Genomic DNA, 18,356 nt, shown 5'->3' with positions numbered 1-18,356 from the left:
ATTTTCCAAGTTTCGAAAATTTTTACTCATAAACCCTCTCTAACCTTGCTACTTGATGCAATTACAAAATTACCATTATATAAATTTTTATCATCTAATCAATCGTATTAAATAAATAAAAAAAATTCCGTGTTTACGCGAATTAATGAAAAAGAGTAATTATCCAAAGAGATTTACAAATAGTTACTTTACATATATTCAATTAATCAAAAATAATTAACAAAAAGTTGTATGTAAATAATGGGAATAAATATTACTCGGTAATAAGTTAATCGATTCATAAAAATGTAAATCGTTTCCATTAACTCAAGATCCATCGTCTTGTGTTTAATTGTATTCTGAAGAGAAAGATTAATAGAAGGAGGCAGATAATCCGAAAAAGGAAAGATAAAACAGGTGCAACGTACAATCCGGCAGCTAGACTCGTTTTATCTTCACTGATTTATCGGCAACGAAAAAAATTGTACCTTATACTTCACCTGTTGCCCCAACAACTTATTTCATTCCACTGAGTCAAAAATCTTTGATTGATAATATTGATGTGCAACATAAAGGAATATGAATTTTTAATTCGACATCTTAATATTATAATTATTATATATTTTTACACGTACACGTTTTTTAAAGGATACGAATTTGAATGATTCGAATTCAAATGATTTGAGTTGGATGATATAACGTGTATATTATATTATATTATAGCGAATTTGAAGCAAATTATATAAAGAATTTGAAATTTTATAATTTACAAAAACATGTTTGTATTGTACCCTCTTATTTTTCTAAATATTTAACACGAATATTCTATCAATTAATAAAATATGATGAGAGTAATGACTTTATTTTTTCGATTTTGTCATTTATATGAAAATATTTATTATTTTTCATTTTTATCTTTGTTAATATTGGAATATTTATAGATATTTATGAATTTCTGTAAAATACTCGTAGTAAAAAATTAATTTTTAAATTAATCTTTATTACGAACGTGAATTATGGAAACTGGAACATTAATCAATGAAAAAAAATTTATCATATAATCTATTTCTAATCCAATTAATGAAATAATCTCAAGTGCATCTACATTTATTTTATCTCACGTAACATCAAATTACTTACAAAAAACAATTTCTATTGTATAAAAATAATCTCTTAATAACTTTATGAATGACACATTTAAATAAATTATTTAAAAAATTGAAACTATAACTTTATTATATATAAGTTTTACATGCATTATAAATCGTTCCGTTTATTTTCGCTTTATTATCGATATGTTAATAATATTATCGATAAGTTATCGATATCTTATCGCTAATCATTAATAGCATCACCGTCACAGTTTAATCGTAAAATTTGGTGTCAGTAGTATCATTCTTCAGTAACAGAGCAGGAATAAAATAAAATATAGATTGTTATAAGATTTAAAAAATCTAAAATTCTAGAAAATTCAAGAGATATTTTTTTCATATATAATAAAAATAAAATTTAGAGCAAAAAACATTGATATTAAAAAAATATAAAAAACATAAAAATTATTTTATACAACACGAATAAAAATTATATATATACTTTATAAAATTTATAAGAAAAGAATATTTAATTTTTTCCAGTGTTGAAATAATTTTAAGAATTATTTTTCTTACCAATAATTAAACATGCCTAAAATTCGTGTGAAAAGAAGCGCCATATGGCAACATTTTTCCATAAACTATCAAGAGGATGGATCACAAGCGATTGTCAAGTGCAACAAGTGCAATCTCACTGTGCCTTATTGTAAAAACACAACGAATTTATGGTCACACATCCGTATACGTCACAAAAATGTTGTAGAAAATTTGGAGCTGCCTGGCCAACCGAGTAAAAAGAGAAACCAAAATCACGCGTCCACCTCGTCGAAATCCAGGCAGAGGTCGTCGAGAATTTGTGATCTATCGGAAAAATTTTTTGGCTTGAGACGAGATATAGAAATAACACGATCTTTGATACAAATCGTAGCCGAGAACGTAATCCCGTTCTCCACGGTGCATGGAAGAGGATTCACGAATTTCATAAGGACGTTGAACGACAAATACAAGGTTCCAGATAGGGATACCTTGATCTCGGAATATCTTCCAGAATTATACGAGCGGAAACGCGTAGAAATTAATGAAATTTTATCGAAAGCGACGAATATTCACCTTGCCGTAACTTTGTGCACCGATTACAAACGCAGAATACCGTTTATGATAACAATCGCCCATTTTTTCGCCAATGATGTCCAGCATCATAAAGTTTTGCACATCTCGTGTCTGAAACAAACGAATGTAACGATGATACGTGAGAACTTGTTAAAAGTTGCTGATACTTGGAACATCGCTTCGAAAATAAGAACTGTGGTTTACAATGGTAAAAGTGACATTGTGAACGAAACGAGAGAATGGCGACAGATATATTGTTTCGGTCGCACGTTGAACTTGGTCGCACGAAACGCTGTAAGAGATACCAGAATTATAAACGAGGTGGTGAATAAATGTCGAAATATTGTTCGTTTCTTTAGATTCGATAACTCTGCTGCGAAATTATTATCGAGGAAGGATCAACTTGGAGAAAATTCATCGAGAATTTCGAATTTGTTCAAAGACACGCCTGATCGTTGGACCACCATTTATTTATTGTTGAACGATATAAACGAATTAAGACCTGTTCTGTCAAAAGTTTTGTCACGAAAGAACGCGCCATCCCTGACAGAGTACGAATGGAAGACAATTTCCGAGGTGTTAAGGGTTTTGAAGCCATTGCACGAGGCTACGAGAGAATTATTGGTCGATTGTACCGTGACAATCTCAAAAATAATACCCATCGTTCATGGTGTGGAGGCTGCTTTGAAAAATATGGATAATTTGTCGCTAGATGTGACTTTGTTCCGTGACAATTTATTAACACTTTTCGGTGAACGGTTTGAGAATATCGAAAGAAATCCCGTTTACGCCATCGCCACATTTTTGGATCCCAGATACAAGGATATCGCGTTTCAATCGAAAGAGTGTGTTAAATTGGCGAAACATCTGTTGATGAAGGAGTTAAATTATTGTTTCGATAATGAAAATGATAATTCTGATTTACATATGGATAAAGTGGAAATAAAGGACGAGAATAAAGAAACGAATATTTTGTGGGCGGTATTCGACAAGAGGGTTCAGGAGTTGCAGATTGAATCTGATAATTGTGTGATTTATTGTTCATTGAAGCATGAATTGGAAAGGTACCCTAATTTTCCAATTATTAAAAACATGTAAAGATTTTTGGCCAATTTAATTTTGAGTTTTAGAAATATATATATATATATATCATTTCATTATGATTGGGTATTATGGTTGGATTACTTTATCTGTAGCTCGATAGTTCTAATTGAAGAAAAATAAAAAATTTTCTATCGGTTATTAAGAATAAAATATCAAATATCTAATAAGAGTTACAATTATAATTTTTGTTTGTTTTTATAGATACGCAAATGTGAAAATAATTAATAGAAAAACCGATCCAATCACATGGTGGAATAACATGGGCCATTCAACGTTTCCAAGACTTTCGAAACTTGCATTAGAATATTTATGCATACCTTCATTCTCTGCACCTAAAAATCTCTTGTTTTCAAAAATTCGTAAAATTTTGTTTAATCGAGAAATGGAATTACCAACGAAATATATTAACATGTTGGCTATAATAAGCTTAAATTAAAAAAAAAAAAAGTATATAATGTTATAAATATGTTTTATTTCTTTATTTCAACTTCTTTACTTCTGTTTCCACTATCGATATCTCAATTGTATTATCGAAACATAAACGATAAGATTATATATTTCGATAAGTTATCGATATTGAAGTCATTTTTAATCACAGATATCTATCATGAAATGATCAATGACATCTTGAATAACATTTAATTATTATATTTATTTTTTTTATTTTTTCTTTATCGTTTGTTTGTCATTGCATTACTATTCAATCAAAAGAATTTGGAATTTAATTAATGTATTCCAAAAAATTCAATACTTGAAAAAAAGGCAGATTAAAATATTATTAGAGTAGAAAATTTTTTCACGTTAAATCTGATAAAATAATTGCAATTACTATTGATATTTATAATATAAATTATGAATTAATAACAAAATTAATTAAAAATTCAATCTAATTACTAGAAAAATGATGACAAATTTTTTTTGATTGTAATGTAACAGTATCTAAATTACTTACGATTAATAATTTATTATTCATTAAAATATATGTGAATTTATTCACATTAACAAAGCAATATGCTAATTATTTCATATTTTTGTTACTAAAGCATTTACAAGTTTGTGATATCGAAAAAGAAATAAAGTTATTTTCAATCAGTTTTTAGTTCAAAGTTGTCCATATATTTTTATATTTTTAAAGACATATGTATATTATCATTGCATCTTCTTGTTTAATGAATATTAAACAAATTTAATGATACGATCTTGAAATGAATCTTTGACTTTTTAAAATTATTTAAATTAAAGTTAACGTGTAAATAAACGTATTTATTATCAAATTACAAGTGTTTAATATAAATTTACATATCGTCATAAATATTTAACATTTATTATTATTATTATTTAAATGCATTATCAATAATTATTTACCTATACAGACTCGAATTTTCTTTATCCATGATAAATCAAGATTCCAAATTTTGTATATTTTTTCGAGTTTCAAACAAGAAATTTCAATTAATTCGATGAAAATTAATGATCAACAAGTACATGTTTGATTCTATGGATCTCTATGGATATCTGACATCGTTAAAAGTTCGAAAAATATTAATAATCTTGTTTAAACATAAATATGCAATTTGTACATTTTATAATACATTTTATACGTGTTATAAAAGAAAAAAGTTTCGTTCGTGTTTTAATGGACTATCGTGTATATATTGACATGTCCTGTGTCGTCATTTTCTTTCGTTGATAATTAACACGATAGCTTATATAAATAATTTATATTTGTAAAATTCGTAATATATCGCTGTTCAACTCTATCGTAACGTGGCCATAATTCGGATAACACGAAAAACTTATTGCTTTCGAAAATAATGTTTACATTCTTGTCGATACCGAAAGTTAATACAGCCTTGTACTTCCAATCAAGTTTCTATATATGGCTATTTAAAAGACATTTTTGTTACGTTGTATATTAGACTTCCTTTCTTATTTCTACTTTGTTTTTCAATCGTAAAATAATCGAAAAAATTATTATAAAATTTGTATGTAAAATTATTTTCAAATCGACCAAAAACTTTACACAATAGCTGCCTTATACAAGGTATCTTGTTTATTAGGAATACAGATACAGAGAGTGATTTCTTTTCTTTTTTTATTTCTAAATTGATTTATAAATATAGATAGAATTTTTTTTCCTTTCATAGTAAATGTAATCTTGATAAGAATAAGATTCAACAATAAGTTTTACAGAATTAATAGATTTTTGACATGACACGAGATCCGTAAGAATAATTAGGCTTATTATTCTTTTTTAATTTATTATTATCCGTATTATTTTATAATAATATTCATTGTTAAATGAAAAATCGATTTCAGAAGAATTAATCTTTTAGATTCTTTTAGATTTTAGATTCTTTACACACTAGCGCCATGTGTCGTTTACTTTCACAATTGTAAGTACCAATTTAATATTATATATATATATACATATTCACGTGCAATAAAATTTTAACAACAAAATTTTTTATTATTTCTTATTTCAAAATTTCACTGTTCTTTGAGGGAGGCTAGAAATATTTTTAAAATTTCAATTTTGTTGATCATTTAAGAATCGTTATTAAAAAAAAAGTGTAATAAATAATTTTTTACCTTAAAATGATTTTTAGAAATTTTTTAAATGTCTTTTTCCCCAATTTTGCTAATCATGTAAGGGATTAAGAAACGTTATTCAGAAAATGGAACAGTATAATCGAGATTACAAGCATCTACATAAAGAAACGGATATTTTGTACCTGTTGCACTCGGGCCAGCTCCGTTTAAACACAGGTATTTCGCGGGCGTAATTAATAACACGTCTCCTAACTCGAAAACGAGCATCGTGTGTTTTCAACTCCGCGTATTTCGAGTATCTTTCATTATGCAAAATATTACATGCACTCTAAGTAAGAAAAAAGTTTTCAACGCCCACTGTCGAAACGATATTTCAGATTTGTTCGTTAAAATTAATTCCATTTTTTACAAAATTCCACCTTCACTTTATCAATAATATCGTTACTTGCGATTAATCGATTTTTATTTAAAATCGTTTAATCACGTTTCCATCCAATTTTTCATTAATGTCTTTATGAAACGTGGTTAAATTTATTTCTATTTAAATTAGGCATTATTTAAAGTAAAATATCGAAATAATGTATCGTACATTTAAATGTTATTTTTAAAATTAATCATTCTCGCTTCAAATAATAATAACAATAACAGATTGAAACACATTCATTCATTATTAAAACGCTTATACGCTTACGTCTGTTGTCAAGCACACGTAAGCCTAGAAAAATTCAACCAAAAACGTCAACCGTGCGTTTTATCGGTCATTAATCATATTTCTTCTCGGCCACTCGTAATGGACAATCGTTAAAAAAAAAAAAAAAAAGTAATTATTCAAAAGGAAAAGAAGAAAAAAAAAAAGGTATCATTACTCAAACTCGGCGATACGACTTAACGCTCAACAGAAATACCAATCGCTTAACAATAATGAAGTCAACAAAAAACACAAGGTCTCATACTTGCTCATACGAGATTAATGCTGCGTCCACGCGGCGGAAGTGCAAGTTTCTTTGATACACGGCAAATCCCATGGTCGATCATGGTCAAAAAAGTATCCGTTATCGATACGATCGTTGATCGTATTCGTACGCACACGATACAAGAGATATCCAAGCCAGGCCAGAAATTGGCGACAACGCCGATGTGTCTTTTAAATTGGGCCAAAATAATATGGACGTAATGTGTGATAATAAATAATTCGCACCCTTTACTCGGTCCGGTTTTAATGCACGTTCGTCCTCTTATGTATGTATTATGTACAAGGTGTCCCGAAAAACAATCATTTATTATCGGTTACACGACGTTCCAACGCTTTAACGTTGGTTAAAACTTGTTAAAAATTTTTAAAAAACAATCTATTCAATAAAATTTGATCGTCGAGAGTGAGAATTTCTTTTTTCTTTTTCTCTTTAGGAAGAATCTGGAAGAATTGGACGGGAGAACAATTTTCTTCGAATATGCAATACGTTAAACACTAACTGAACGCAACTGCATCTTCCACGTAATATATTCTAACACCCGCATATCCACCCTTCCTTTATTTTTCATGTTCTTTTTCCTCGATTCAAGCAAGTTCACACGAAATTTTAAAATCTTAAATATCTTTAGGAATTTACGAAATTGCGTACGGATAGATATTAATTATCATATTAATCGTGTGATTCCAGAGAATTCTAAAAGAATCTAACTTGAGCGCAGATCAGGAAAAAAATGGCTGAGAGAATTTTCCTCTTACGATAACAAATAATTCCAAGATTGAAATGTTTCAGATGATCACCATGCACGTGTACGTTTCCAGCTGTTCCTTCTTACGTTCAACGACAACAAGCGAAAAGAACAGGAATTCGTTGTTTCCGGAACGGGGTGAAAGGTAGCAAGAACCGAGGCAGTGCACAATGATTCCCGCGTGACATTTATCTTTATGCATGCTCATTTGCGCCCGCTTATGGTCGCGAGCACGTGCTACCCGGATCGATCGTGTTGCCAACATTACTTATATATTGTATAAAGTCTACACCAAAGACTTATACGAACGTGAACGAACAAATGTGAACATCACCAGTAAGTATCTCGACGAATGGGATTCGATGATTGTCATCGAAGGAAAAATTCCCAATTTTTTCAGGGGTCAAATGAAATTTTCCCCCTCGTATTTCAAATCTTTAAAAATTGCTAATTTCACAATTAATAATATTAATTATGTAACGTAGTGTTAATATATCCTAGGGAACCCTAGAAAAGTGCCATCTAGTTCCCATTTCATTCTTAAATGATTTTTCATTAATATTGAGGAACATCCTGTACACCTTATCGATATATCCACACTTTTGGACATCTTGAAAAGCTTAAAGTCAATAATAATAATAATAATAATAACGAACTAAATGAGATATTAAAATAACAAAATATTCATATACGAGAAATTCATATACAATATTTCTCGTTCATAAATTTATATTTATTATTCGAGAGTATGTTTGCACGAAAAAAAAAAAGAGAGAGAGAGAGAGAAAGAAAAATAATCGCACGGTACTTACGCAGATAATGTATTAACGCCGCGGCATTAAAATCCGTGTTTCGGGCGAAGAGTAAACGGAAGAAAAAAGAAGGGGGAAAAAAACGGAGGAAAAAGAAAGGAATATAAGGACAATTATTCCGGGTCGGGTTCCGAAAGGCCGCAACTCGGTTCGAGTTTCTGTAATCGAAGTTAAACGCGCCTCGAGGCAGTGCGTTTAAGACGAAAAAACCGCGGTAACACAGGCGATACCTCTTAAACCACTTTAATGACGCTTCGACGCATCGCGAATTTAAAATTACACTGACGACTTACTCGGGCCCGCGCCCGATAAAGATCGTTTTGCCGATACAAAAACCGGCCTGACTCGGTCGCGTCCACTGATAAACCGCGATAAAACTCGGTATGCATGTGTAACAACAGTATCGAGGCGCAGCCTAGTTGTCCAGTGTTTCGTGAATATCGATCGCAGTGATTGCGATTTCATTTAAACGCGTGTGAAGATGTATCTCGAGTTAAGCCTCTGTAATGCGTATGTAACGGTAAGATTGGATCGATAAAATCAAAAGTGTGATTATTTTTTTTTTGATCCTTTTTTTGCGATTTGGAAGATAATTTTTCCGAAAAATTAATTTTTCGACTTTGCATCCTTTTTTCCTCTTTGGTAAAAGTAGCGCTCGTATATATAATGTCTTTTGTCAAAGGACAGGAGTTTATTATTATCTCGAGTATTATCAAATTTAATAGAAATTAATATTATGTTATTGATTGAAGATGAGAAAAAAGTGTGTACGTAAAATTTTTTTAGTGAAAAAACGAAGAAATGGAGAAATTGTTTTTGCTTCTTTACGGTGTAAATAAGAAAATAAGTATTGATTATTTATTATGTATGATATTACAATTTATTATTATATTTCGACAAATTTATAATTGCATATCTTTCTTTCTCTGTATTTATCGAAAACACTTTAAGGAAACTTGCAACTGCTCTGATGGAAATTACATGTAATAATTAAATATACGTAAAGAACACCTGCGGTTAAATTTTAAGCATGTAGAATCTCACATGTTATAAAATGCAACAAAATTATATCTGTGATTGATGTAATTAATCATGTATTTTTTATACAATCTTTAAATATTTATTTTGTTGTTTCTTAAAATGTACAATGATTTTACAATGATGTTAAATTGTTCTTTGTAATAACAATTCAATAGCAACAAACAATTTGAACACATGCATATATACGTACAATCAAATACTTTTATTCTCCGGATAACAACTTTGATGATGAGAAGCAAGTGAAATTTGACAGTTCAATCTATTCATTCTCTATAAAACTGAAACATTTTAACAAAGAATCTGTGAACCAGAACATATTTTGGTTACGATGCCATTTTCTATCATTAACACATTCATCATGGAATAGAGATTAAAAGATATCAAACGAAAGATTATTTCAAAATAATCTTTAATTTGTAATTCGAGTAATTAAATTTTCAATATATTGTTTTCCACGAAACGGGAACGGTTCTCAGCGTAATAAAACAGGCAGAGAACTTCCGTGAACGCAACGTGCTCATGCGCTGCAAGCTGCAAAAATAGCAGGCGCGCGATGCGATAAAATGATTAAGCGGATCGTCGTGAGTTTGGATGGCAGGTGCCAATAAAAATCGGTTACGTCTTATTACGGATGACCTAGATTTTAGCCAGCAACCAGCCCTTGTAATCTTAATAAGGTGATCCACGCGGCCATAGCGATGATATACATATACGGCCCATTTGTCCCGTTCACGAAGATTGAATAATCTCGCGCGAGAGAATGGAGAGCCGATGTTCTCGGAAGCGGAATATCCATAAACACGCGACGTGCTCTTTCCGCTTTCGCTCCAAGCGCATCGATCGTCCTGTTATTTTATTGAGCATCGGTTTAATGCAACCAATGCCCGCGAAACACGGCCGGCTTTCACGATTTAACAACGAGATACTAGTGTTCGAACATTGTTTAACAGACGCGAACACGAAAATAGCGATTACTGCATCCCAGATTCAACAAACGGTTTTCTTACTTCTTATTCAATAATTTAAAGTTAAATAATATTAGTTTGATAAAGTATTTTTGTATCATTTTAAGATTTAACATATAATTTTAATACTAGATTAGTCCAGGAGAGTGTTAGAATTGAAACTTGTTCGATATTTTTAGATAACGGTTGTTTATTTTTCTAAACACAGTTTCAACTTTTCTAGCCGAGAAAATGAGAATTAAAATGATATGTAACGTGGTATGATCTTTAGGTTAAAAAATTTATTTATAAATATTTAATAAGTTTAATGAAAATTAAAAAAAAATTGTATACAATTTATATTGAATATTTATATTAATATTGTTAATAATATTCTTCAAAATTATTCCTTATTTTTTATTTTTTTGTTGACAAGTTTTCGTTTGTGTAAATTCTACTACTAGAATGTAATATATATTTTATATATTAAAACACATTGTAGGAAAGGAAAATTCTAGTGAGTGTATTCAATTGATATTCGATTGACGTTCCATGTGTCGTTGTGTTTCGTATTTTCATATCACGCACACATGCTAAGAGTGATAGACAAAGAGGAAATAATGAGAAAAGGATAGATATAGATTAAAAATTATGCAATCAGCGCCATCTTCAGAGTGCCGCAAATGAAACACACATAAACAAAGAGAGCAAATAATAGAAGAAGGATAGAAACAAAGTAAAAGTAACTTCTAGCGCCATCTCTCTATTTCTGAGAGAAATATCTTTTTAAAAATAATCAAAAGATGGCGCTGATATTCAATTCGTATTCTGTTTTACCCTACCTTTGAAGAGATGTTTTTGATAGTCGAGAGATGGCGCTGGTATTCAATTCTTTTTCTGTTTTATCCTATCTTTGAGGAGATGTTTTTGGTATTCGAGAGATGGCGCTGATTCTCCAATTTTTATTTTATCTCTGTATTTTTCTGATTATTTTCTTTCCTTATCTATATTTATTCTGCAAAATTTATATTTATTTTTCAAAAAACAATTCAGATATTTATTTAATTTTATTTATTTTGTATTTACTTTTTTTATCCCTATTTTATTAATTAAAAATCTTAACAGAATCTTACAGAATTCGATTCACTTTTTTTATGTTGTAAGTGTATGTTGTATTTTATATTTATACATATATATTTATTTTTTTATTTATATTTGTATGTTTTATATATTTAGGCAGAATTTAATAATAATAAAAATTTAAAGCAATAGTATCAAAAGTTTTTTATGAATATTTCGAAAACTAAGATTTTTTATCTATTATATATAAAAAAAAAGTTATTCAAAATGTTGATTCTTATTACAAAAATCATCAAAGGATATTTTAAAGAAATTATTTTTAAAATCTATTAATTTTATCAACTTTTGTACTTGAATTAAATATAACTTCTGCATTTACCGCTCTAAATTGTAGGGGGCATATTAATTCTGACTTTTTGCACGATCGGTATTTCAGAACATGAGACATACAAAGTCTCATTAAATGTTAGGTCTATCCTATACCTCATCTGTGCCCTGGGAATTTGGTTCAGAAGCGAAGGAATCGGTATTTGGTGCATTATGCATCACAAGCAAAGATATCAAAATGAAAGTACCCTCATGATATCGTTTACGAAAATCTGGTAAACTACATTTATAACGTGGCTCGCTTCTCGAAGCACGACGCTAGTTCGACATTTAACATCATGCTATTGTTTTAACCGTATCGAAAAAACGAAGCTGGAAGGGTGATCAAATTTTTGTTTATTGCTTATTAGCTGGGAAACTACCCAAATTCTATCGAGTTTCGATCGAGTTTCTTAATCGTACGTCAGAAATCTTCACATCCATCATACAGTGAGTGTCAATGCTGTTTGTACTATCACTTTCTCATGCCTATGAATTGTCGAATTCTTTGAACATACTTTTACACGATCCATTGTTAAGATAAATGTGCAAGAGACGAAAATAATGTTTAGGAGTCATATCATTTATTTGGTATGTATTTATTGAAAATGTATATTTATAATTATTTATACTTTTACTAATCTTTTTGTTTCTCTTTTTAAAAATTGCATCGTTATATTAACAATCACCAAAAGATTTATATAATTATTTTAATCTTACGAAAATCTTATTTTTGCAATAATAGAATTTCAGTTTTCAACTCAAACACATATTTTTATATTAAAATTTTGTTGTACTAGTTTATTATTATTAATTTATTGTACTGGATTTATTACAATAAAAATAATATAATATGAAATTAATATTTAATTTAAAAATTCAATTCATATTTTTATATATATTTATATAATTATTTAACAATGTATTTTACAATTTAATCACAAATCATTAATAAAATTCTAATTTAATTTAATATATATAATTCAAAATAAGAATCTATTTTGAAGTAATTTTGTTTATTTTGTTGTAATTAAATTAAATTTATAAAAATTATTTTATATTTACTATATTTTAAAGAAAACTTGATATAAAATTTATTAAAAAATTTTATTTTATACTTTAAATATTATTTTAGATATCACTTTTATTCATCTATTATTATATATTATTATATATTGTAATTAAATTTTTATTCATAACATGATAACTATTACTGATAAATATTTAATTTTTAAAAATATACATTTTATATATCATTTAATATTTTTTTAAAACAGTTTTTTTTTATTTATATGTAAAGTATTCATACCAATCTAATATGAAATTTAATTATTTATTTATCTTATTTATTTAACTTTTTTCAACTGATGTAAATTCATATATTATATGAATTTATTAATTCATATATTATATACAATATTTTAAAATGTTTACAATATATTTTATAATACTTTACATTATTGAACCTATATTTTCATATTTTTCTTTAGATTTGACATCGCACATTGGAATAAATAAAATTCATTTAATCCTCAAAAATAGAATTTTTTGCTTATGAGAAGAAAAAATCCTAGTTGATTATAAATTTAATCTGAAATTTAGAAACTAATAATGATTAAGTAAATCATGTGATATCATATAATGGCAAACTAATAAAACAGAATAATTTGATTATAAACAAATACAACAAAGTTTTAAGAATATGGACATGTAAGCATGTGACTTTCAAGTCATATGGCATTATAAAGAGTTAGAATTGTAGAATCCAATCTGTAAATATCTCTCCGATCTCATCATTCAAGATTATCTTTATCACACAATAAAATTATTCAATTCTTGAACACATTTTTCAAGACAAATCACTTTACATAAAAAATTATATAATGTTAAACTTTGGAAAAATAAGAAAAATGTTTTGATTTTAGGGATTTGAGAAGATCAGGAGGCCTGGTGCGGGCACATTCAAGAGCTGTGGTGGTTGGTGAATGGTGTTGCAGATAGACTCGGTGTGGGGTTGGGCGTCACCCCCACTGCGCCTCCAACTAGGGGGGTCTAGGGGCGCCTCGGGGAGAGTGGCCGCGGGCGCCCCATCCTCGCAGAGGATGGGTGAAATGGTCGTAGAACGCGCACCTTCCCCAGCCCGTCTCAGTCATACATCAGAGAAACATCCTCGTGCTACACTCACGGAACTCAATGTTCTTCGACGTCATCGAGAACTATGCGACGTTGTCCTCAATGTCGGCTCTAGAAAGATATTTGCACATCGTGTTATTTTATCGGCGTGTAGTCCGTACTTCCGGTAAAATACTATTTATAATTAATAACTAAATAAGATAATTTAAATTGATCGAAATTTCAAAATTATATTTTTTACAGAGCGATGTTTACTGGGGAGCTGGCGGAATCTCGACAAACTGAAGTTACAATACGTGATATAGATGAAATGGCAATGGAATTATTGATAGACTTCTGTTATACTTCTCATATTATAGTCGAAGAAGCAAACGTTCAAACTCTCCTTCCAGCAGCGTGCCTTCTCCAGCTAGCAGAGATTCAAGATATATGTTGCGAGTTTCTCAAACGTCAACTAGATCCATCTAATTGTCTAGGTATACGAGCGTTTGCAGATACTCATTCTTGTCGTGAACTTTTACGGATCGCAGACAAGTTCACTCAACATAATTTTCAAGAAGTATGTACTTTATATTCTGCAAAACTTATCTAATAATTGAATTTTGAATAATTTTTTACATTTGTTTAGATTTTTGAGTTTTTGTTGTTATTTTTAACTAGGTAATGGAAAGCGAAGAATTTCTTTTACTACCTGTTGGCCAATTAGTAGATATTATTTCTTCGGACGAATTAAATGTTCGAACGGAAGAACAGGTATTTAGTGCAGTTATGAATTGGGTCAAATACAACGTTACAGAAAGAAGACAACATTTGGCGCAAGTTCTTCAGCATGTACGATTACCCCTTCTTAGCCCAAAATTTTTAGTTGGAACCGTAGGCTCTGATCTTTTAGTTAGATCTGATGATGCATGTAGAGATTTAGTAGATGAAGCGAAAAATTATTTGCTGCTTCCTCAAGAAAGGCCGTTGATGCAAGGACCTAGAACACGACCTAGAAAACCAACCAGACGCGGTGAAGTTCTATTCGCTGTCGGAGGTTGGTGTTCTGGTGACGCAATCGCAAGTGTGGAAAGATTTGATCCTAATACTGCGGATTGGAAGATGGTTGCACCAATGAGTAAACGAAGATGTGGTGTCGGAGTTGCTGTATTGAATGATTTATTATACGCGGTAGGCGGTCACGATGGACAAAGCTATTTAAACAGCATCGAACGATACGATCCACAAACGAATCAGTGGTCTTGTGATGTTGCACCTACCACATCATGTCGAACTAGTGTAGGAGTTGCTGTATTAGATGGTTTTCTTTATGCGGTAGGTGGTCAAGATGGCGTCCAATGTTTAAATCATGTTGAAAGGTAAATCATTTTATTTTAGATAAATTTTATTATAAAATGATTCAAATAAAAGAGTTTAATTATTCAAATTAATTCGTTTTAATAATTTTAACGATATTATAAAATCATATATAAAATCCATATCTATAATAAATATGAAACAAAATAGAATATTTATCATATACAGATATGATCCTAAGGAAAATAAATGGTCCAAAGTATCACCAATGACCACTAGAAGACTTGGAGTAGCTGTTGCTGTGTTAGGCGGTTATTTGTATGCCATCGGCGGGTCTGATGGTCAATCGCCATTAAATACAGTAGAAAGATATGATCCAAGACAAAATAAATGGTCTCAAGTTTCGCCTATGTCTACAAGACGTAAGCATTTAGGCTGTGCCGTATTTAATAATCTAATTTATGCCGTTGGTGGACGAGATGATTGTATGGAACTTTCGAGCGCAGAACGGTATAATCCTCATACAAATTCTTGGAGTCCAATAGTTGCTATGACATCAAGAAGAAGCGGAGTAAGTTGCTTAATTTTTTATATTTCGGACATTTGAAAAAATTTTCAAAAAATAAAAGAAAAATTAAACAAATTAATATAATTTAATAATAAATTGTTTCTTTTTTAAGAATAAATATGAGTATTTTTTCAATTTAAAAAATACTTATAAAAAATACTTATAAATTATATTATTAGATTTAAAAAATTTAAAAAGATAAATATTAATTATAAATGTGCTTTTAATTAACAAAAGAATTTATTAATTTTTTAATATTTTCAGGTAGGTTTAGCAGTAGTGAATGGTTTACTATATGCAGTGGGTGGATTTGATGGAACTGCGTATTTAAAAACAATTGAAGTGTATGATTCAGAACAAAATCAATGGAAATTGTGTGGTTGTATGAATTATAGAAGACTCGGTGGAGGTGTGGGAGTAATGCGGGCCCCACAAACCGAAAATTATATTTGGTAGCTCAGGCCCCCCTCTTCAGCTCAAATGGCTGAAACTCCTTTAACTCCTCTTACACCAATAACTCCTGTTACACCTGTAACTCCTCCTGCTCCTGTATCGGTTCCTGTTGTTATAACTAATACTAGAAAACGCTACCGCCGATCGATGAGCATTATATAAGTAATATATACGTTCTACAAGACTTTGCTTTTCTAAAGATAAAGTCGTTTTTAATAAGAACTATTTTAAAATTTTTCATTAGCTTTGTTTAATTCATAATTCATTTAAAATCAATCATTTTTATTCAAACATAAGCCAATCGTACTAAATATGGATGTATATTTTCCTTTATATGTAAAAAATTTATTCTTATAATGTTTATATTATTGCAATTTTATCGTGTTTCTTACATAAGATTTTGTAAGATATATTCCTCTTATATATTCTTTATATTTTGTTTTATATGTATATGTATATGTATATATATACATATATATATATAAAACTATCAATTCCAGTTGCTCTAGATTTAAGTATTATAATTTCTTTTCTTTTTTATATAATGTAACTGTATATGTTGTAAACATTTAAGACACAAGAAAGGCAAAATCTTTTTGAAACATATTCTTGGATACAATATTCATTACAATGGAATGCTTGCAGCTTCCATATATTCAGTCATTTAAAAAAATAAATTTTTAAAGTCTATATTGACATCAAAACTTCGTTATGGAGGACTGCTTGTGCAGCCATTGATAAAAACAAAAATAAAGAGTTAATCAAAAAAATTGTTTTTGTCTCGATAGTATACTTTCTATATGTATCGTATTTTTATCAATAAGACTGAAATGAAACCAAAAGTTTATGTAAAATTAATAAATGAAACAAATGTTTCAGGCTCTAAACACATTTTTATTTTAAGATAATGTATGAAACATACATAAGTTATAACATGATTATTATAATGCATATTACAGTCATTAAAGTTACATTTTTTAATCTTTTTATATTTTTACAAAAAGCAAAACAGATCTAAATGAGTTAATATTTTATTTGAAGCGATAAAAAAGTTCTCTTATTGTACAAATGGTAATAGGGATCATTATATCCAACAATTTCATAATGTAACGATTGTGATAATAATCTAATAAGAGTCAGAAAATTTGACTGATTATGAGCAATATTTTACTAATATATAACAAAATATTGTTTTGTAATTATTTAAATAGAAAATTATATGAAAGCTGTGAAAATTTTTGTCGATCAATTACGAAATTAAAAGTTTATAAATCAGTAGTCATGTTACATCTATGAGATTGTTGAAAAAGCAAAACACATGTTTAGAATAAGAATATATTGACGATATGATGTAATTATATTTAAAGAACTTATTACAAAATATCATTATTAGACAACTGTACAACTTTTCGATATTGTATCGTAATTTTCTTCAATGGAATAATTCATTTTAATTTAGATGATACGCGAAAAAGTTTCTATTTCTTTACAAATACAATAAATTTATGAATTTTATACAATATAAATGAAACAATTAAGTTGAGTTAGAATAATCCAATTACAGATTTAAAATGGTACAAATTATTACTAAACAGAGTTCAAATAAGTGTTCAAAATCAGATTTAATTTACAAGTAGTTAATATAAAATGTTACTATAAAATATCAATACTTTAATTTTAAATAAAATTTTATTTAAACTCATATTAGATAGAAGAGAAATATTGTTATATAAGAAGCTACTTAATTTTTTTCATGTATATATTTTTCATATAATGAATTTTATTATAACTCTAATTTTATAATTGATATTTGTTAACGAAATATAATGAAATCTCAGTTATTGAAGTAAAATTATTTTATTATTTTTTATATACATGTACATATAGAAATTTTATGATATAATCATTGGAAAATACTTTCTCTATCTGCTGATGAATTTTATTATGTGGAGTACATAATTAACACGGAGAGTTTTATATATAAGTAATTAATGGAAAATATGAAAATTCAATATTTTATAATTAAAATATAAGTCAAAAGTGCAGAAATTTTTTTTTTTTATATAAGTTTTAATATATAATATAAATTCTAATCATATAATAGATA

At 28.8% G+C, this 18,356-nt stretch overlaps 2 protein-coding genes and 1 long non-coding RNA gene across 4 annotated transcripts in view; all 3 read left to right on the top strand.

Moving 5' to 3' along the window:
- Nucleotides 1-7,637, top strand: part of LOC116415064 (uncharacterized) — a 33,917-nt gene extending 26,280 nt beyond the window's left edge. The window contains exon 6 of the long non-coding RNA XR_015294268.1: nt 7,601-7,637. This is a non-coding gene — a long non-coding RNA (uncharacterized LOC116415064). The remainder of the gene's footprint in view (nt 1-7,600) is intronic.
- LOC105736575 (zinc finger BED domain-containing protein 4) lies at nt 1,659-3,720 on the top strand. The gene is made up of 2 exons (XM_012491729.3): nt 1,659-3,244; nt 3,486-3,720. The coding sequence occupies exons 1-2, from the start codon at nt 1,659-1,661 to the stop codon at nt 3,718-3,720; spliced, it is 1,821 nt and encodes a 606-aa protein (XP_012347183.2).
- Nucleotides 7,638-11,901: 4,264 nt separating the features above from the next.
- dbo (Kelch-like protein diablo) lies at nt 11,902-18,101 on the top strand. 2 transcript variants are annotated; one of them, XM_003697482.4, is made up of 6 exons: nt 11,902-12,249; nt 13,725-14,098; nt 14,176-14,491; nt 14,593-15,290; nt 15,457-15,799; nt 16,061-18,101. In XM_003697482.4, the coding sequence occupies exons 2-6, from the start codon at nt 13,785-13,787 to the stop codon at nt 16,250-16,252; spliced, it is 1,863 nt and encodes a 620-aa protein (XP_003697530.1). In that variant the 5' UTR covers nt 11,902-12,249; nt 13,725-13,784; the 3' UTR covers nt 16,253-18,101. The 2 variants fall into 2 exon arrangements, with proteins under 2 accessions (XP_003697530.1, XP_012347298.1); XM_012491844.3 differs by having other exon boundaries at nt 11,944-12,390.
- Nucleotides 18,102-18,356: the final 255 nt, after the last annotated feature.

This window comes from Apis florea, unplaced genomic scaffold (genome assembly GCF_048593485.1).
Source record: "Apis florea isolate Af1SG1 unplaced genomic scaffold, ASM4859348v1 contig_3696_pilon, whole genome shotgun sequence".
Lineage (NCBI taxonomy): Eukaryota > Metazoa > Arthropoda > Insecta > Hymenoptera > Apidae > Apis > Apis florea.
This window is presented reverse-complemented; position numbering and strand designations above follow the sequence as displayed.

Bases quoted from the DNA above. Each gene is read 5' to 3' on its own strand.
- LOC105736575 (XM_012491729.3), top strand. From the start codon at position 1,659: ATGCCTAAAATTCGTGTGAAAAGAAGCGCCATATGGCAACATTTTTCC. The intron at 3,245-3,485 runs GTACCCTAATTT...TTGTTTTTATAG, and splicing joins TTGAAGCATGAATTGGAAAG to ATACGCAAATGTGAAAATAA.
- dbo (XM_003697482.4), top strand. From the start codon at position 13,785: ATGGTGTTGCAGATAGACTCGGTGTGGGGTTGGGCGTCACCCCCACTG. The intron at 14,099-14,175 runs GTAAAATACTAT...TATTTTTTACAG, and splicing joins GCGTGTAGTCCGTACTTCCG to AGCGATGTTTACTGGGGAGC. The intron at 14,492-14,592 runs GTATGTACTTTA...ATTTTTAACTAG, and splicing joins CTCAACATAATTTTCAAGAA to GTAATGGAAAGCGAAGAATT.